Source organism: Nerophis ophidion, linkage group LG22 (assembly GCF_033978795.1).
Source record: "Nerophis ophidion isolate RoL-2023_Sa linkage group LG22, RoL_Noph_v1.0, whole genome shotgun sequence".
Taxonomy (NCBI): Eukaryota; Metazoa; Chordata; class Actinopteri; order Syngnathiformes; family Syngnathidae; genus Nerophis; species Nerophis ophidion.
The window spans coordinates 8,206,268-8,227,641 of NC_084632.1; the positions used below are offsets into that span (position 1 = coordinate 8,206,268).

General features: G+C 43.0%; 1 protein-coding gene across 2 annotated transcripts; it reads right to left on the bottom strand.

The window, feature by feature from the left end:
- Positions 1-6,793: 6,793 nt before the first annotated feature.
- s1pr3a (sphingosine-1-phosphate receptor 3a) lies at positions 6,794-20,865 on the bottom strand. 2 transcript variants are annotated; one of them, XM_061883186.1, is made up of 3 exons: positions 20,709-20,865; positions 9,539-10,700; positions 6,794-8,684 (listed from the first exon to the last, which is right to left on the bottom strand). In XM_061883186.1, exons 2-3 carry the CDS (start codon positions 10,623-10,625, stop codon positions 8,593-8,595), a joined length of 1,179 nt encoding a protein of 392 aa, XP_061739170.1. In that variant the 5' UTR covers positions 10,626-10,700; positions 20,709-20,865; the 3' UTR covers positions 6,794-8,592. The 2 variants fall into 2 exon arrangements, with proteins under 2 accessions (XP_061739170.1, XP_061739168.1); XM_061883184.1 differs by having other exon boundaries at positions 6,795-10,700.
- Between the last annotated feature and the right edge of the window lie 509 nt (positions 20,866-21,374).

Consider the following 21,374-nt stretch of genomic DNA (forward strand, 5'->3'; position numbering starts at 1 on the left):
ATATATATATATATTCAATGTGCATCTTCTGTGCTATACTACAATAATGCAATAGATGGGAAACTACAGTGAGATTTAAAGTAGTCAGTGTACAGTTTGTATCAATTACAGTATTGTCCTCTACTACAAAACACTGGTCAAAGATCTTCTATATAAAGTACCTACGATAGTCCCACACACACATTAGGTGTGTTGAGATCATCCTCTGCATTTGACTCATCACCCTCATCCCCTGGGAAGTGAGGGGAGCAGTGAGCAGCAGCGGTGGCCGCGCCCGGGAATCATTAAAGTACCTAAAATAGTCCCACACACACATTAGGTGTGTTGAGATCACCCTCTGCGTTTGACTCATCCCCCTCATCCCCTGGGAGGTGAGGGGAGCAGTGAGCAGCAGCAGTGGCCGCGCCCGGGAATCATTATTGGTGATTGTGACAGGTTTTCTTCCGTAATCGTGTGGGTCGCAGCGGCCATCGATGCAAGACGCATAATAGCTGGTTTGAGTCCCGTATATCAGTGGTCCTCAACCACCGGGCCGCAGAAGAATTTTTTATTAAAAAAAAAATAATAATAAAATTATTATTTTTTTTTTTTATTATTAAATCAACATAAAAAACACAATATACACTTACAATTAGTGCACCAACCACAAAAATCTCCCTTTTTCATGACAAAAACGTGCCTTTTTCATGACAAAGAAGAAAGAAAAAAAAAGGACACCCCCCCGGGCCGCAGGACAAATTATTAAGCATTGACCGGTCCGCGGATACAAAAAGGTTGGGGACCACTGCCGTATATTGTTTCAACAAACAAGTTTTCTTGCCAGTCGATCGTGACAATTTCTAGCACGCTCTCCTTTCCTGCTCGTCGCGGGTTGGCATCTCGCTCTGGGTCCCTCTCGTGGTCTTTGTTGCCGATTGTTTCCTCTCCTATTTCTGCCACGATTGCTCCTCCCTCTCCACTTTTATGCTGCAGCGGAAGATGCAGGGATTGAGAGCAGGTGTGCGGTGTGTGGTGTACGCACCTGACTCTGATGGCTGCAGTGTCGCTCTCCAGGCGTGCCCCGCCTCTCCGTTCTGCATGCTCCGCCTCCTGGCCGCCATCTTGGTCAGGACCGCTGTTTGTCCTCGCCCGCTGTCGGCTCGTCGGCTCCGTCTCTCCACAGTGATTTAACCCCCAATTCTAACCCTTGATGCTGAGTGCAAAGCAGGGAGGTAATGGCTCCCATTTTTATAGTCTTTGGTATGACTCGGTCGGGGTTTGAACTCACAACCTACCCATCTCAGGGCGGACACTCTAACCACAAGGAACTTTTCTGTTTTTAGGGGTGTATTGCAGAAACATTAGTCAAAAATCCTTCTGTTTTTAAAGGGATACTGAAGCGACCACGCAGTCTGATAGTTTATATATCAATGATGAAATATTAACATTGCAACACATGCCAATACGGCCTTTTTAGTTTACTAAATTACAATTTTAAATTTCGCACCAAAAAATCCTGCTGAAAACGTCTCGGTATGATGACGCCTGCGTGTGATGTCACGGATTGTAGAGGACATTTTGTGCCAGCATCGTTCCCAGCTATTAAGTCGTCCGTTTTCATCGCAAAATTCCACACGGAATCTTTTGCAATTTGTTCAATGAACAATGGAGACATCAAAGAAGAAAGCTGTAGGTGGGAAGCGGTGTATTGCGGCCGGCTTTAGCAACACAAACACAGCCGGTGTTTTGGTGTTTCAGTGTTTACATTCCCGAAAGATGACAGTCAAGCTTTACTATGGAACAGAGATGTCAAGCGAACACGGTTGGATTGGACCACACACACACAAAGTACAGTGTTTTATGCAGCGATCATTTTTACCATTCTGAAGGCGATCTATGTCGTGTGCTACTCCAGCATCAATATTAGCAGCGTCCTCCTGACCGTTGCCGTCAGCGTCGGGTTCAAAGCGGTATGGCTCTATCCCTTGTCACGGTTGGGCCTGGCCGAGTTGTCCCACCACCCCCACGGCTGCCACAGCGCCTCTCACAGCATCTTCTCTATCAGAATCACTCCCACTGTCCTCTAGTCCTTTTTTTTTTTTTTCTAGTCCTTCACTCTCACTTTCCTCATCCACAAATCTTTCATCCTCGCTCAAATTAATGGGGATATTGTCGCTTTCTCGGTCCGAATCGCTCTCGCTGCTGGTGGCCATGATTATAAACAATGTTCAGATGTGAGGAGCTCCACAACCCGTGACGTCACGCGCACATCGTCTGCTACTTCCGGTACAGGCAAGGCTTTTTTATTAGCGACCAAAAGTTGCGAACTTTATCATCGATGTTCTCTACTAAATCCTTGGAGGAAAAATATGGCAATATCGCGAAATGATCAAGTATGACACATAGAATGGACCTGCTATCCCCGTTTGAATAAAAAAATCGCATTTCAGTAGGCCTTTAAAGATTCACTGAATCTAAAGATCTTCTATATGACAGGATCTCTCTGGCGTTAAAAAAAAAAATCAACTGCAAATGCATTAATCAAAGATCATCTATATATTAGGACTGTTTTGCTGTTTTTAAAAATCAACTGCAAAGATATTTGTCGAAGATCCTTTATATGACAGGAGTGCACTGCTGTTTTAATAATAATCTACAAATACATTTGTCAAAGATCTTCTATATGACAGGAGTGCTCTGTTGTTGGATTTTTTTTTTTTTAGGAATCGCTGCAAATATGTAAGTCAAAAATATTCTATAGAACAGGAGCACTCTGCTGGTTTTAAGAACCTATACTGCAAAAGCACTAGTCAAAGATCTTGTATTTTAAACAGAATCGCTTTGCTGTTTTGAAGAATCAGCTGCAAATGGATTAGTCAAAGATCATCTATAGTACAAGAGCGCTCTTAGATTTTGAAGAATCAGCTGCCAAAATGTCAGTCAAAGATGGAAAGTATAAAAAATGTCAGTCAAAGATTTAAAGCATAAAATAAATAAAAAGTAGATGTAGAAAGTCCTCTCCAAGGTTTCTCATAGTCATCATTGTCACTGTCACCGACGTCCCTTTGGGGTGAGTTTTTCCTTGCCCTTATGTGGGCTCTACTGAGGATGTCGTTGTGGTTTGTGCAGCCCTTTGAGACACTTGTGATTTTGGGCTATATAAATAAACATTGATTGATTGATTGATTGAAAGTGTATCAAGGCAATTATGTGCTAGTACTTTATTTCCTCATTTGTGCAAACAGGAAGTGAATAACTTAACATCCAAATTGTAAGATCTCACAAGTTTATTGAGCTGAAATGCAGAAGCAGTCCCGATCGTGGCTAGTGGTTATTTCCCGAGTGGTTTCCAAGGAGAAAACTAAAATATTCCAGATTGATTTGGCCGCATTTAAACTAATGGAGCAGCATCCTGGAATGATGACATGCACTCAACTGCTTTGTCGCCATCTGCTGGACAAACATGATTCTGCACCAATAGTGGTAAAGCTCCAAAAACAACTTTTTTTTTTTTAACTCATTCATTCATTCATTCAACAAGTGTTATATTAATAAAAGTTCCTTTCCACAATCTCGTAGTACCGTGATCACTTTTATGCACACAAAGCACAAAAACGACCTTTGGTGATTGTATATAGAAACATACATAAATATTTTATACAAACATATAAATAAAGCAACAAATATTTTCACAGAAAATAAAGTCATGTTGTGGGGATATTGCAGTTGTGTGTGTGTATGTATATATATATATATATATATATATATATATATATATATACACACACACACACACACATACACATTTATATCCATATGTGTGTGTGTGTTTGTACATTATATATATATATATACATATACACACACACACACATATATATGTATATATATATATATTTACGTATACACACACACATATATTTAGATTTGTGTGTGCATACACATATATATATGTGTGTATGTATACATGTATATATATATTTATATATATTTATACATACATATATGTATATATTTTATACACAGTATGTATATACACATACACATTTAGATCCATATATATGTGTGTGTTTGTACACTATATATGTATATATATATATATAATATATATATATATACATATATATATATATATATATATATATATATACACACACATATATATATACATATAAATGTGTATGTATACATGCATATTCATATATATATATGTATACATACAGTATATGTATATATTTTATACACAGTATGTGTATATATATATACACATACATACATACACAGTATATGTACTGTATATATTTTATACATTTATACACACACACACACACATATATGTATATATATATATATATGTATATATATATATATATATATATATAATTATTTTTTTAATGGGCGACAGCATTTTGAGAAAAATAAAGAAAAAATGACTACATTGATTTTTACAGTTTTCAGTACAAAAAGAGAAGACCCCCCCTCCCCCCAGATATATCTGCACATGTAGTTATTAGTGTACACAAGAAGACTACAGTGGCCACAACATTAGGTACTCCAAGTCCAATAGGAGCTGGACATTCTGATTGCGCAATACTTTGTCAGTGGTTCTCATTTCTTTTCTGTTTTTCCACGCCCGCCCACTTTAAACACTATTGAGGGTGTTTGTTTATGTTAATATAGTTGTTGACGAGCATTCGCTCCAGATAAATACATTATTACACCGAATTATGCTGTATATTATTTTTTTATAACGGTTTTGCATAGTTACGGTTCAACCCGTTTATTGCTTGAGCGCTGCTGCCACCTGGCGGGCGGACGGTGTATCGTTCTGAACTGTGAAGGCGCCTTTGTTTTGTTGACCGCTAAAATAAATCAATTAAAAATATAATTAATCAATTAATCAATCTGACTTTTTGACAAAAGCGCCACCGTGTGGTGTCTGTACGGTAATAGCACACGTGACACATTAGGAAGTGCTTGTTTTGTAATGATGAAGGACAATGTAAAAAAATATTTAAATATATTTTTAAGAAATAAGTAATTTTTCGTTAAAAACTGGCAGCTCAGTCAGAATTTTCTTGTAAAATATATGTTTTTTACATATAACTATTGTAAATTCACAAACTGTAGCATTGTTATTTTTAAGTTCTAATTCTTACAACTAAAATGCCTTTTTTTTCCTCCCTTAGTTTATTAACGTAAATAGTACATTAAACGGTACCATTTTTATTTTTACTTCTAAATTTGTCAGGCTTGCCGCTGACAGTTTGTTCGTGTTTTAGTTTTTCCTATGTGTGTTTAGTATTTCCTGTCCTTACTTCCTGTCAGCACTCTTATTTTGGTTCAGCTTCCTGTTTGTCTCCCTGGGTGCTTTCTTTCCCCTCAGCTGCGGCTGATTGGCACCCGGCCACACCTGGTGTCAATCAGCCCGATTCCTATTTTGTACCTGCTTTGTCTTCCAGTCAGTACTGAATTATTGTCTTGTCAATGACTTCCGTATCGTCGCTCCTGTCGTGTCGAGTCAATGCCGTGTAGCGGTAAGCTATCTTTCGGTATCTCTTTGTAGCTTACTGTTTTTTGTTCCCTGCTTCCAAGTTTGTTTTCATATTTTATGTATGACTTCTGTTTCTTGCTCGAGACCTACTAGCTTCCACGCTAGGCCTTTTTGTTTTTGCTAGCTTCCATGCTAATCGCCGTTTATTATCTAGTTCCCATGCTAGCTCTTTTTGTTTGTTATCCGCCCACGTGCGCGCTTTTTGTTTGTACTTTTGGCTTATTTTTGTCTTAGTGTTTTAAATTAAATCATGTTTTCCTGCAAAATGCCTCCCTCCTCTGCATCTTGGGGTTTGTCACCAAAAAACTCTGACAAAATTGTGGCGACTGAGCTGCCATTGTTACTGTAAAACGTAAAGACTTTATTTTTTACAGTGCGTTACTGTAAATGTAAAAATGGTCCCACTTTTATTTTTTATGATAACATTCCGGCAACTGAGCTGCTAGTATTTTTATAGGCGTGCTAAAAAATATATATATATATATATATATATATATATATATATTTTTTTTTTTTTTTTTTTACTTAACAATCCCGATTCTGAATCAATTTATTTAAAAAACCCAAACTTTTTTTTTAAGAATCGAAAAATACATTTTTCTTAGCCATCTCGCTACGTTTGAGATATTAACACTTGTAATGTGTTTTGAAAAAGTTTTTTTCTAAATAATAAACTAAATAATATACCGTATTTCCCTGAATTGCCGCCGGGGCGCTAATTAATTTAAAACCTCTTCTCACTCCGGCGCTTACCAAAGGCATGCGGTAAAAGTAAGCATGCGCTAATTATTTTAAAAACCTCTTCTCACTCCGGCACTTACCAAAGGCATGCAGTAAAAATTTGAGTTTGATGTAAGCTTGGACCTTAAATCCTACTGAATAGCTCTTAATCTTCTTCCCTTTATGCGATTTCAAATTACCGGTATTGAAATCAGACTCCTCCATTTTGAAAATGATGACAAGGGAAGTGTCACTCGTGATGTCACGAGTTTTACCCGGCGGTAATACTAAGCATGCGCTAATTATTTTGCGAAGCGTAAATTTCCTTGAATTGCCGCAGGGCATATAGTATGCGCCTGTCTTGAATTACCGCCGGGTCAAACTCGCTTCACAAAATAATTAGCGCGTGCTTAGTATTACCGCCTGGTCAAACTCGTGACGTCACGAGTGACACTTCCCCTGTCATCATTTTCAAAATGGAGGAGGCTGATTTCAATAATTTGAAATCGCTTAAAGGGAAGAAGATTAAGAGCTATTCAGTAGGATTTAAGGTCCAAGCTTACATCACACTCAAATTTTTACTGCATACCTTTGGTAAGTGGCGGAGTGAGAGGAGGTTTTGAAATAATTAGCGCATGCTTACTTTTACCGCATGCCTTTGGTAAGGGCAGGAGTGAGAAGAGGTTTTAAATTAATTAGCGCCCCGGCGGCAGTTTAAGGAAATACGGTAGGTTTTTGAGTCCATCTCTGCCCTTTGAAAAAGGTTTTCCAGCAAATGTGTGGTAAAATGGGTTTGACTCCAGAATCGAATCATCAACCCGACTGAATCGTGAGTCGTAAGATTTAAATCCAGAGTTTTTTATAGGACGGCTAAATTTTAAGTGTAAAATTTTTATTTCTTTTAATTTTACTTATTTTTTTCAGTCTGCGCTTTGAAAAAGTTTTATTTGGACTGACATATTGGAATGGAATGGAAGTGTGATTTGAGTTAGGTTGAGGTTGAGGGCAGGGGTGTCTAAAGTGCGGCCCAGGGGCCATTTGCAGCACCCAGCTAGTTATTTAACGGCCCTATTGTTAGCATTCTAATATTAGCATTATAGCTTCTTTCCTTGTGTACATTTTGCAGGTACAAACCGCAGCCTCAAATATTTTGTTACTTGACGAATACTACCTGTTAGCATGCTAACGTTAGCTTTCTTTAATTTTTTAGCAAATTTTATAGCTATACCCCAGAGTCATATTTTGGTATTTGATGTACGCTAACAGTACCATGCTAGCATTTTTTAACTATGATTGCAGGTAAACATCGCATTTTGATGCTACAGTTTGTATTTTAGCATGCTAACATTGGCATTCAAGCTATTTAGATAAGTTACACACCTGAGTGTCATATATTTTGGTATTTCACTAATGGTAACTGTAAGCGTGCTACTGTTAGCATTAGCATGCTAGCTTTTGAAGCTCACTTTGCTCATATATTTTGTTATTTGCCGCTACAATAGGAAAGGGATTCATATGGCCCCATTGGTCGTGGTTCACCTGATACATGAAATGTGACAAATTGGGGGCGGGTGCACTATCCACCTTAGCCGCCAGATGGCAGTAGCGTGCTGAATATCTTAAAATGTGTTTTGTGTCAATTCCAACTTTGCTACATAGAGTGGCGCTTTCTGTCATTTTCAGCAGACTGCATTGCAAAATGATTAAACCCCCCCACCTTCCTCGCAGATAAAATCCACCCAGGAATGGGGTCATATGCGACCTTACCAAATGTATTTGACCTCTGTGCTAACTTGCTAGCATTTCAGCTCAGCTCTGGCTAGTCAGCATTCAAATAGCACTTTCTAGATCTTTGACAAAAATCTACAGTTGGTACTGGTTTGGACCGTGAAAACAACCAAAATGTTCCCCCGCGTCCTTTGATCTGTCAGTCTGTGATAGCCCTGGGTTAGGGTCTAGGTCCAACGTTCAACTTATTGTAGTTCTCTTTGACAAAGACTCGATTGCTCAGGTGTACTTCCAACTTTGCCGATCAGGTTCCGTCAGATCTTGCCGAGCGCCCCCGGCCTTTACCGGGACCGCCAGTCCGCAAGGGTGTGGCAAAGCAGGAAGATCTGTATGTTCTATCTCCGTGTTTATCGGTATGGGTAACTTCCCTCAATTGAGCCCCGGTTGCCCCCCACCTTCACCCAGACTGCCGACAACAGGTCAGCCGGTCCAGAAGGTTGCGGCAAGGCGGGAAGATCTCCGTGTTTCATCTCGGCGTTGATCGGCATGGGAACTTTACCTCTATTTGGCGCCCTGTGGCCGACTCCTTCTGCCGTGCCCATCGGGTTCCGTCAGAACTTGCCGAACGCCCCCGCCTTCCTCAGGACCGCCGACAACAGGTCAGCCGGTCCAGAAGGTTGCGGCAAGGCTGGAAGATCTCCGTGTTTTATCTCGGCGTTGATCGGCATGGGAACTTTACCTCTATTTGGCGCCCTGTGGACGACTCCTTCTGCCGTGCTGATCGGGTTTAGTCAGAACTTGCCGAATGCCCCAGCCTTCCCCAGGACGGCCGACAGCAGGTCTGCCGGTGGCGGAAGGATCTCCGTTTTTTATGTTGGCGTTGATCGGCATGGGAACTTTACCTCTATTTGGCGCCCTGTAGCCGACTCCTTCTGCCGTGCCGGTCGAGTTCTGTCTGAACTTTCCGAACCCCCCAGCATTCCCCAGGACCGCCGACAACAGGTCAGCAGGTCTAGAAGGTTGCGGCAAGGCGGGAAGATCTCTGTGTTTTATGTCAGCGTTAATCGGTATGGGAACTTTACCTCTATTTGGCGCCCTATGGCCGACTCCTTCTGCCGTGCCGATCGGGTTTAGTCAGAACTTGCCGAATGCCCCAGCCTTCCCCAGGACGGCCGATAGCAGGTCTGCCGGTGGCGGAAAGAGCTCTGTGTTTTATGTCGGCGTTAATCGGCATGGGAACTTTACCTCTATTTGGCGCCCTGTGGCCGACTCCTTCTGCCGTGCCGATCGGGTTTAGTCAGAACTTGCCGAATTCCCCAGCCTTCCCCAGGACCGCCGACAACAGGTCAGCCGGTCCAGAAGGTTGCGGCAAGGCGGGAAGATCTCTGTGTTTTATGTCGGCGTTAATCGGTATGGGAACTTTACCTCTATTTGGCGCCCTATGGCCGACTCCTTCTGCCGTGCCGATCGGGTTTAGTCAGAACTTGCCGAATGCCCCAGCCTTCCCCAGGACGGCTGACAGCAGGTCTGCCGGTGGCAAGGCGGTGGCGGAAAGATCTCCGTGTTTTCTGTCGGCATTAATCGGCATGGGTACCTTCCCTCTATCCGGAACCCCGGGGTTGCCCCCCGCCATGCTGCTCTTGCTGTTCTCGGCGGTGGGCATGGCGGCGCCCAGGTGCGGGTTGCCCGCCCCCGGTATCCCCGAGGGCTCCATGCCGCCCTGACAGCAGCACAGCAGGCGGAAAAAGGCGGCCCTCATCTCCCGGCTGGAGAGCGTGTAGATGAGCGGGTTGAGGGCGGAGTTGAGCACCGCCAGGGCGATGAACCAGTCCACCTGGTAGAGGACGGGGCAGCTGGCGGGGCTGCAGCCCACGTCCAGCAGCAGCAGCAGGAAGAGCGGCGCCCAGCAGGCCAGGAAGACGCCCAGGACGATCACCACGGTCCTCAGCAGAGCCAGGGAGCACTCGGAGGGTCGGCTGCTGACCCGGCGTCCGCTGGAGGTGACCAGGCGGTAGATCCGGATGTAGAGGATGACGATGGCGACCAGCAGGGCGCTGAAGACGCTGATGCAGAAGGCCACGTAGCTCTTGGCGTAGAGCGGCAGCACGGTGGAGCAGGAGCCCAGGCGCTCCAAGCAGTTCCACCCCAGGCTGGGCAGGGCGCCCAGGAGCACGGAGACCGACCAGCACGCCGCCAGCAGACCCAGCAGCCTCCCCCGGCTCGCCGTCTCGCACGGGCGCAGCCGCACCATGGTCATGTGCCTCTCGATGCCGATGGCCAGCAGGCTGAAGGTGGAGGCGTTGAGCGCCACGAACATGCTGCCCTCCCTCACCAGCCACTGCGCCGGCGTCAGGAAGAAGGTGTTCCTCCCCGAGGTGAAGATGTTGACCACGTACGCCACGCCGGCCAGCAGGTCGGACAGCGCCAGGTTGCCGATGAGGAAGTACATGCGGCTGTGGAAGCGCTTGTTGCGCCACAGCGCCAGCAGCACCGTCAGGTTCTCCAGCACGATCAGCACGCAGATGAGGAGCAGCACCGCCGTCTTGCAGCCGCCTTCGCCGCCGCGGGGCCGCTCCCACTTGCCCGAGTGGTTGTAGTGGCTGACGATGACCTCGTTCATGCCCTCCTCCAGCAGGTTGCCCATGGCGCCGTCTCTCGCTCACACAGCAGGGGGCGCCACCGCACCGCGCTCGGCAGGATCTGCCATCCTGCGCAGGCTCTGCCGACCAAACATGAGATATAATCAGCCATCCATTTTCTACCGCTTATTCCTTATGGCAGGGATTGGGAACCTGTGGCTGTTTTGATGACTACATCTGGCTCTCAGATAAATCTTAGCTGACATTGCTTAACAGGATAAGTAATTAATAATTACGATGGTAATCACAGTGCTAAAAATAACGTTCAAATTATAAAACATTCTCATGCATTTTAATCCATTAATGGTAAGAAGTATACAATTTATTATTGGTTAAATTTAAAATAACAATGTCATTAAAAAGAATAAGAGACTTATTATACTCTAAAAATGTTGGTCTTTTCAAGACCTGGACTATGGTGTGGGTTTTTTTCCCCGTGGTGCAAAGCGGTTGGAACGGACATGGCGTGAAGGTAATGACATCTTTAATCTTAACTCAAAAATATTACAAAAACCAAGGGTATAAACAAAAAGGCGCTCTGGGTGGAGGTTAAAAACTTGGCTATGAAAACTAAAACTCGCACAATGGGAGAACTATGAACATAAAATAAAACTTACAAACTATGGCATGAAAAACTTACTTGGACCGGGAAAGAGCATGGATCATCGGCATGGATAACATAGGTGTGTAGGAGGTGATAGAGGGTGAGTAGAAGGTGATGTCGCCTGGCTGACTGCCTGGCAACTGCAGGCTTAAATGGTGACGTGGTGATTGACAACGGGTACATGAGTTCAAGTGAATCATGTATGTGAGTCGTGAAAACAGGTGAACTGATTGGTAGTCATGGAAACAAAAACAAAGCAGGGTGCGCAAAAACAGGAACTAATGGAGTCAAAAACAAAACAGAACATAACTAAACAGAACTTAAAAATGCACGCATTTAGTTGTATTCAGTGTTTAAAAAATATTATACGACTCTCACGGAAATACATTTTGAAATATTTGCCTTTCATGGCTCTCTCAAACAAAAAGGTTCCCGACCCCTGCCTTATGGGGTGGCGAGGGGCGCTGGTGCCTAGCTCGGCTACAATCGGGCGGAAGACGGGGTTCACCCTGGACAAGTCGCCACCTCATCGCAGGGCCAACACAGATAGACGGACAACATTCACACTCACATTCACACACTAGGGACCATTTTAGTGTTGCCAATCAACCTATCCCCAGGTGCATGTCTTTGGAAGTGGGAGGAAGCCGGAGTACCCGGAGGGAACCCACACAGTCACGGGGAGAACATGCAAACTCCACACAGAAAGATCCCGAGCCCGGGATTGAACCCCTCAGGACCTTCGTATTGTGAGGCAGGGGTGTCAAACTCAAATACAGAGTGGGCCAAAATTTAAAACTGAACAAAGTCGAACAAATTAACTTTTAATAGGGACCCAAATAAGTTTTGCAGTGAATATTCAGCAAGCAAGGCTTATATAACTTTATATGACGTGTAAAATCCAGTTTCAAATAATAATATTTCAAAAATATCAATGGCATATCAAACAAGATTTTAATGAAAATGGAATGCCTATTTTCTACTTGCAGCATTCTGAGGTAAACATCAAAATATGTATTTTTTTCCACAGGCTAATAATAAATTTGAAAATAAAATAATAATGAATAAATCAAACATTCAAGCCTTGAAGTAGCAAGAGAATGTTGATCACTGCTCAATTTGCTACACTAATTTGCTATAACACATAACTTAATAGTGCAAAATCAACTTTAAAAAAAAAAACGGAAAATCATCAATGGTATATTAAATACAATCTAAATAAAAAATGTAATGCCTCTTTTCTATTTGCAGACTTCTGCGGAAAATATCAAAATTAACTTTTTCCACAGGCCATTAAATTGAAAATAAAATAACAATTAATAAATCAGCCATTCAGGCCTGACACTGATCTAATGTGATGTGCCCGAGCCAGATACCCGGAGTTAGTGCTGCAAGGGGGTCTGGGTGTTTGTTCCATTGTGTTTAGGTTGTGTTACGGTGCGGATGTTTTCCCGAAATGTGTTTGTCAATCTTGTTTGGTGTGGGTTCACAGTGTGGCGCATATTTGTAACAGTGTTAAAGTAGTTTTTATACGGCCACCCTCGGTGTGACCTGTATGGCTGTTGAAGAACAAGAAAGTGTGATCACATTACGCTTGTACTGGCTTCCTGTGCACTTAAGATGTGACTTTAAGGTTTTACTTCTTACGTATAAAATACTACACGGTCTAGCTCCAGCCTATCTTGCCGATTGTATTGTACCATATGTCCCGGCAAGAAATCTGCGTTCAAAAGACTCCGGCTTATTAGTGATTCCTAGAGCCCCAAAAAAGTCTGCGGGCTATAGAGCGTTTTCCGTTCGGGCTCCAGTACTCTGGAATGCCCTCCCGGTAACAGTTCGAGATGCTACCTCAGTAGAAGCATTTAAGTCTCACCTTAAAACTCATCTGTATACTCTAGCCTTTAAATAGACCTCCTTTTTAGACCAGTTGATCTGCCGCTTTATTTTCTTTTTTCTCCTATGTCCCCCCCTCCCTTGTGGAGGGGGTCCGGTCCGATGACCATGGATGAAGTACTGGCTGTCCAGAGTCGAGACCCAGGATGGACCGCTCGGCTGTATCGGTTGGGGACATCTCTACGCTGCTGATCCTCCTACGCTTGGGATGGTTTCCTGTGGACGGGACTCTCGCTGCTGTCTTGGATCCGCTTTGAACTGAACTCTCACGGCTGTGTTGGAACCACTATGGATTGAACTTTCACAGTATCATGTTAGACCCGCTCGACATCCATTGCTTTCGGTCCCCTAGAGGGGGGGGGGGGGGTTGCCCACATCTGAGGTCCTCTCCAAGGTTTCTCATAGTCAGCATTGTCACTGGCGTCCCACTGAGTGTGAGTTTTCCTTGCCCTTTTGTGGGTTCTTCCGAGGATGTCGTAGTCGTAATGATTTGTGCAGTCCTTTGAGACATTTGTGATTTGGGGCTATATAAATAAACATTGATTGATTGATTGATTGACCAAGTATGCCCTGCATTCACTTGTGTGTGTGCAAAAGCCCGCAAATAATAATGTGACTGGGCCGGAACGCTGTTAGTATGGAGGAAAAGGGGACGTGATGACAGGTTGTATGGAACGCTAAGAGGCACGCCCCCATTATTGTTGTCCGGGTGAAATTTGGGAGAAATTCAGGAGAATGGTTGATTTTCGGGAGGGGCACTGACCGTTGGGAGTCTCCCGGGAAAAATGGGAGGGTTGGCAAGTATGAGTATTATCGGTGAATGCGATGTTACAGCGGCTCTGTCAATGTCTAATACCGGCGGGCCAGCTCTAATGTTAAATTGATATTGCCTCAAGGGCCAAATTGAATTACATGGCGGGCCAGAGTTTGACACCAATACACTAAGCCCTCTGCCACCGTGACGCCCTATATAATCATCCATCCATCCAATTTCTACCGCTTGTCCATCTCAAGAAATACAAACACATGCGGCCTTTAGTACTTTTAACACTAACTATTACTCATCACCACACATGCACACAACAAAAAAGGAGCCTTTTTAATGAAAATGTTTGAGAAATACCGTATTTCCTTGAATTGCCGCCGGGGCGCTAATTAATTTAAAACCTCTTCTCACTCCTGCGCTTACCAAAGGCATGCGGTAAAAGTAAGCATGCGCTAACTAATTTAAAACCTCTCCTCACTCCCGCGCTTACAAAAGGAATGCGGTAAAAGTAAGCATGCGCTAATTATTTTAAAACCTCTTCTCACTCCCGCGCTTACCAAAGGCATGCGGTAAAAGTAAGCATGCGCTAATTAATTTAAAACTTCTCCTCACTACCGCGCTTACAAAAGGAATGCGGTAAAAGTAAGCATGCGCTAATTATTCTAAAACCTCTTCTCACTCCTGCGCTTACCAAAGGCATGCGGTAAAAGTAAGCATGCGCTAATTATTCTAAAACCTCTTCTCACTCCGGCGTTTACCAAAGGCATGCGGTAAAAGTAAGCATGCGCTAATTATTTTAAAACCTCTTCTCACTCCCCCGCTTACCAAAGGCATGTGGTAAAAGTAAGCAAGCGCTAATTAATTTAAAACCTCTTCTCACTCCTGCGCTTACCAAAGGCATGGGGTAAAAGTAAGCATGCGCTAATTATTCTAAAACCTCTTCTCACTCCTGCGCTTACCAAAGGCATGCGGTAAAAGTAAGCATGTGCTAATTATTTTAAAACTTCTTCTCACGCCTGCGCTTACCAAAGGCATGCAGTAAAAGTAAGCATGCGCTAATTAATTTAAAACCTCTTCTCACTCCTGTGTTTACCAAAGGCATGCGGTAAAAGTAAGCATGTGCTAATTATTTTAAAACCTCTTCTCACTCCGGCGTTTACCAAAGGGATGCGGTAAAAGTAAGCATGCGCAAATTATTTTAAAACCTCTTCTCACTCCCGCGCTTACCAAAGGCATGCGGTAAAAGTAAGCATGCTCTAATTATTTTAAAACCTCTCCTCACTCCCGCGCTTACCAAAGGCATGCAGTAAAAGTAAGTATGCGCTAATTATTTTAAAACCTCTTCTCACTCCGGCACTTACCAAAGGCACGCAGTAAAAATTTGAGTGTGATGTAAGCTTGGACCTTAAATCCTACCGAATAGCTCCTAATCTTCTTACCCTTTATGCGATTTCAAATTACCGGTATTGAAATCAGCCTACTCCGTTTTGAAAATGATGACAGGGGAAGTTTCACTCCTGACGTCACGAGTTTGACCAGGCGGTAAAAGTAAGCATGCGCTAATTATTTTAAAACCTCTTCTCACTCCCGCGCTTACCAAAGGCATGCGGTAAAAGTAAGCATGCGCTAATTATTTAGGGAAGCGAGTTTGACCCGGCAGTAATTCAAGGCAGGCGCATACTATATGCCCTGCGGCAATTCAAGGAAATACGGTAACTATAAATCATGTGGAATAGATTGAAAAAACAACACTTCTTAAAGGGGAACATTATCACCAGACCTATGTAAGCGTCAATATATACCTTGATGTTGCAGAAAAAAGACCATGTATTTTTTTAACCGATTTCCGAACTCTAAATGGGTGAATTCTGGCAAATTAAACGCCTTTCTGTTTATCGGTCTTTTCCGATGACGTCAGAACGTGACGTCACCGAGGTAACACACCCGCCATTTTCATTTTCAACACATTACAAACACCGGGTCTCAGCTCTGTTATTTTCCGTTTTTTCGACTATTTTTTGGAACCTTGGAGACATTATGCCTCGTCGGTGTGTTGTCGGAGGGTGTAACAACACTAACAGGGAGGGATTCAAGTTGCACCACTGGCAAGAAATCTGCCGCCAGACCCCCATTGAATGTACCAGAGTGTCTGCACATTTGACCGGCGATGCTAAGACAGACATGGCACAGAGATGTATGGATAACCTGCAGATGCATTTGCAACAATTAAGTCAACTAAATCACAAAGGTGAGTTTTGTTGATGTTGTTGACTTATGTGCTAATCAGACATATTTGGTGACGGCATGACTGCCAGCTAATCGATGCTAACATGCTACGCTAATCGATGCTAACATGCTATTTACGCTAGCTATAACTAGATAGCCACATTTAATGCGAAACAAACACTTACCTATCGACGGATTTAAGTTGCTCCAGTGTCACAAGATGCGAAAGTCCTGATCGTTTGGTCCGCACATTTTACCGGCGATGCTAATAAGGCAGCCATGCTATGGGCCACTTCATTAGGTACACCCATGCTATGGCCGAATAGCGTCAATAGCTATTCGCTCAATAGCTTCAGTTTCGTCTTCATTTTCGTTTCTGCTATCTGCCTCCATACTCCGACCATCTGTTTCAATACATGCGTAATCTGTTGAATCGCTTAAGCCGCTGAAATCCGAGTCTGAATCCGAGCTAATGTCGCTATATCTTGCTGTGGTAACCGCCATGTTGTTTGTATTGGCAGCACTGTATGACGTCACAGGGAAATGGACAGTCGCATCGCAAATAGCGAAAATCAAGAACTTTACAGCTTTTTTAAAGGGGAACATTATCAGCAGACCTATGTAAGCGTCAATAAATACCTTGATGGTGCAGAAAAAAGACCATTTATTTTTTTAACCGATTTCCGAACTCTAAATGGGTGAATTTTGGCGAATTAAACGTTTTTCTGTTTATCGCGCTGGAGGCGATGACGTCAGAATGTGACATCGCCGAGGTAACACACCCGCCATTTTCATTTTCAACACATTACAAACACCGGGTCTCAGCTCTGTTATTTTCCATTTTTTTTTACTATTTTTTGGAACCTTGGAGACATCATGCCTCGACGGTGTGTTGTCGGAGGGTGTAACAACACTAACAGGGAGGGATTCAAGTTGCAACACTGGCCCGAAGATGCCAAAGTGTCTGCCGCCAGACCCCCATTGAATGTGCCAGAGTGTCTCCACATTTTACCGGCGATGCTAAGACAGACATGGCACAGAGATGTATGGATAACCCGCAGATGCATTTGCAACGATAAATTCAACGCAATCACAAAGGTGAGTTTTGTTGATGTTGACTGCCAGCTAATCGATGCTAACATGCTACGCTAATCGATGCTAACATGCTATATACCGGCGGTGCTAAAGCAGACATGGCACAGAGATGTATGGATAACCTGTAGATGCATTTGCAACTATATTACGTTTCCTTCCACCCACATTTAATGCGAAACAAACACTTACCAATCGACGGATTTAAGTTGCTCCAGTGTCAAAAGATGCGAAAGACCTGATCGTTTGGTCCGCACATTTTACCGCCGATGCTAACGCAGCTATTCGGCCATGCTATGGCTATGAATAACGTCAATAGCTTCAGTTTCTTCTTCAATATTTTCATACTCCAACCACCTGTTTCAATACATGCGTAATCTGTTGAATCGCTTAAACCGCTGAAATCCGAGTTTGAATCCGAGCTAATGTCACTATATCTTGCTGTGGTATTCCCATTGTTTGCTTACATTGGCAGCTGTGTGTGACGTCACAGGGAAATGGCCAGTGGTTTCGAAGATAGCAAAAATAAGGCACTTTAAAGCTTTATTTAGGGATATTCCGAGACCGGTAAAATTTTGAAAAAAACTTCAAAAAATACAACAAGCCACTGGGAACTGATTTTTATTGTTTTTAACCCTTTTGAAATTGTGATAATTTTCCCCTTTAAAGGGTCAAGAGCAGGGGTGTCAAACGTACGGCCCGCGGGCCGGATCAGGCCCGTGAACAGGTTTTATCCGGCCCGCAGGATGAGATTGCTAAGCATAAAAATGAGCCACAATTTTGGAAACTGCTGTTCTAAATGTGTCCTCTAGATGTCACAATAGCAATCCTTTGACACGTACCTGGGGATAGGTTGATTGGCAACACTAAATGGGCCCCTAGTGGGTGGTGTAGCTCGGTTGGTAGAGTGGCCGTGCCAGCAACTTGAGGGTTGCAGGTTCGATTCCCGCTTCCGCCAACCTAGTCGCTGCCGTTGTGTCCTTGGGCAAGACACTTTACCCACCTGCTCCCAGTGCCACCCACACTGGTTTAAATGTAACTTAGATATTGGGTTTCACTATGTAAACCGCTTTGAGTCACTAGAGAAAAAGTGCTATATAAATATAATTCACTTCACTTCACTAGTGTGTGAATGTGAGTGTGAATGTTGTCTGTCTATCTGTGTTGGCCCTGCGATGAGGTGGCGACTTGTCCAGGGTGTACCCCGCCTTCCGCCCGATTGTAGCTGAAATAGGCGCCAGCGACCCCGAAAGGGAATAAGCGGTAGAAAATGGATGGATGGATGGATGTATATTTGCAGATTTAAATGTAACTTAGATATTGGGTTTCACTATGTAAAGCGCTTTGAGTCAGTAGAGAAAAAGCGCTATATAAATATAATTCACTTCACTTCACTAGTGTGTGAATGTGAGTGTGAATGTTGTCTGTCTATCTGTGTTGGCCCTGCGATGAGGTGGCGACTTGTCCAGGGTGTACCCCGCCTTCCGCCCGATTGTAGCTAAGATAGGCGCCAGCGCCCCCCGCTTCCCCGAAAGGGAATAAGCGGTAGAAAATGGATGGATGGATGGATGTATATTTGCAGATTAGTGAAGTGAATTATATTTATATAGCGCTTTTCTCAAGTGACTCAAAGCGCTTTACATAGTGAAACCCAATATCTAAGTTACATTTAAACCAGTGTGGGTGGCACTGGGAGCAGGTGGGTAAAGTGTCTTGCCCAAGGACACAACGGCAGTAACTAGGATGGCACAAGCGGGAATCGAACCTGCAACCCTCAAGTTGCTGGCACGGCCGCTCTACCAACCGAGCTATTATGCAACATATGTAAAAACAACAAAAAAACATGTTAGTGCACCAGTCGAGGAAAATGAGCAAACTACATAAATAACATCCTGTAATTTGACTTTCATCTTGATAGATTGAAAATTAACACCAATGAGTTGACGGGGACGGCGTGGCGGAGGTTGGGAGAGTGCCCGTGTCCAGCAACCTGAGGGTTCCTGGTTCAATCCCCACCTTCTACCAACCTCGTCATGTCTGTTGTGTCCTCGAGCAAGACAGTTCACCCTTGCTCCTGATGGTTCGTGGTTAGCGCCTTGCATGGCAGCTCCCTCCATCAGTGTGTGAATGGGTAAATGTGGAAATAGTGTCAAAGCGCTTTGAGTACCTTGAAGGTAGAAAAGCGCTATACAAGTACAACCCATTTATCATTTATCATTTACGGATGAACATTATCAAATCATTTATTCAGAAAGTATAAATAACGACAAATAAAGATAGAATACTATTAACCACAACATGTAAGTGTAAAATTAGGGATGCACCGATTAATCGGTAACGAATATGGCAAAAAAAGCCACATTCGGCCTCCGGTGGAATGAGTTAAAAACAAGGCCGAATAGTGGCGTGTGACGCAATTTTTTGACGCAGTGACGCAATCAACCAACGTGCAGTGACGTTGGGATATGTTGTGTACCTGTATAAGTGTATGAGGTTACAAGCACACACTTATTGAGATTTAGTGGGGCCTCTGTTTACATTATTAGCCTGTTGTGTAGGCTACCTGTATAAGTGTATGAGGTTACAAGCACACACTTAATTGAGATTTACATGAGCCTTCTGTTTACATTATTAGCATATCTACTGCGGCTAAGCAGACTTTTGCTAAAAGGACAATAATTCATTTGTTGTGGGTTTATCCACTTTAATGCACTTTATTTTTTGGGGGAATGCATGTTTTGTTTGAAGGCTAAAATAAATGAAAAACTTTGTGCTTTTTTTAAAAAGCAAAAGCTACTGGAATATTAAAAAAATGTCAATATTCAATACAAAATGTATTTGAAAAACATGTCTAAATATTTATTCTAGGCTATTTACGCAATATTAAAAAAATTGTGAAAAACTGCATTCATTATTCGGTATTCGGCCTTCGGCCAAGCGTTTAAATTTTATTCGGCTTCGGCCACAAATTTTCATTTCGGTGCATAGCTCGGTTGGTAGAGTGGCCGTGCCAGCAACTTGAGGGTCGCAGGTTCGATTCCCACTTGTGCCATCCTAGTTACTGCCGTTGTGTCCTTGGGCAAGACACTTTACCCACCTGCTCCCAGTGCCACCCACACTGCTTTAAATGTAACTTAGATATTGGGTGTCACTATGTAAAGCGCTTTGAGTCACTTGAGAAAAAGCACTATATAAATATAATTCACTTCACTTCACATCCCTATGTAAAATTAAAAAAAAAAAATCAACATTATGATTTGAACATTTTCAGAATCTGCTCGTTCTATTTCTAAACAAAGAAAACAATCGGAAGTTGTCTTTATTTTTAAGTTATCGTGTCGTGGTTTTTACCAGTCCGGCCCTCTTGGGAATAGATTTTTCTCCATCTAAAATGACTTTGACACCCCTGGTCCAGATGCTCCTAATGTGCTCCAGTTTCATTAGCAAAAAAAAATAAAATGACATTTTTATGATAGTTTTAGCGAAAATCAAAGAAAAACAACTCACCAGATGTGATGATACTATTCCCCCATGCAGCTCTAAGTCCTCCTCGACGTTATCTACCTCCTCTGTGAGCCGTGTTCCTCCCCTAAACAGCAGACTATGTGCTCCTATATGAATATTAGTCCTGCGGCAAAGTGGGAGCTGTGATCTTCCACAAGTATCGTTGTTCTGTGAGTGTAAGTGGAACTCTGCACTGCTCCCACTCTGCTGGGCGGGGCTTCAGATCCCCTTCCTAAAGTCCAGCCTTCCGTGCGAGGATGATTCTGTCACGTCCAAACTGAGGGCCACGCACTGATAAATCAAAACATGCGGGGGCCGTTTGGGTCAGTTTCATCCACAGAACTAATAAAATACATATAGATTTTTTTTTTCAACCTTTAGGTTTTACCTCAACTTTGATCCCCGCGACCCAGAAGTCACAAAAATGTTAAAGATAAGTCATATTATTTTTATTAACTTAATTTTTTTAATCTCTAGATCAGGGGTCACCAACCTTTTTGAAACCAAGAGTTACTTCTTGGGTACTGATTAATGCGAAGGGCTACCAGTTTGATACACACTTAAAAAAATTGCCAGAAATAGCCAATTTGCTCAATTTACCTTTAATAAATAAATCCATATATATAAAAGAATGGGTATTTCCGTCTGTCATTCCGTTGCACATTTTTT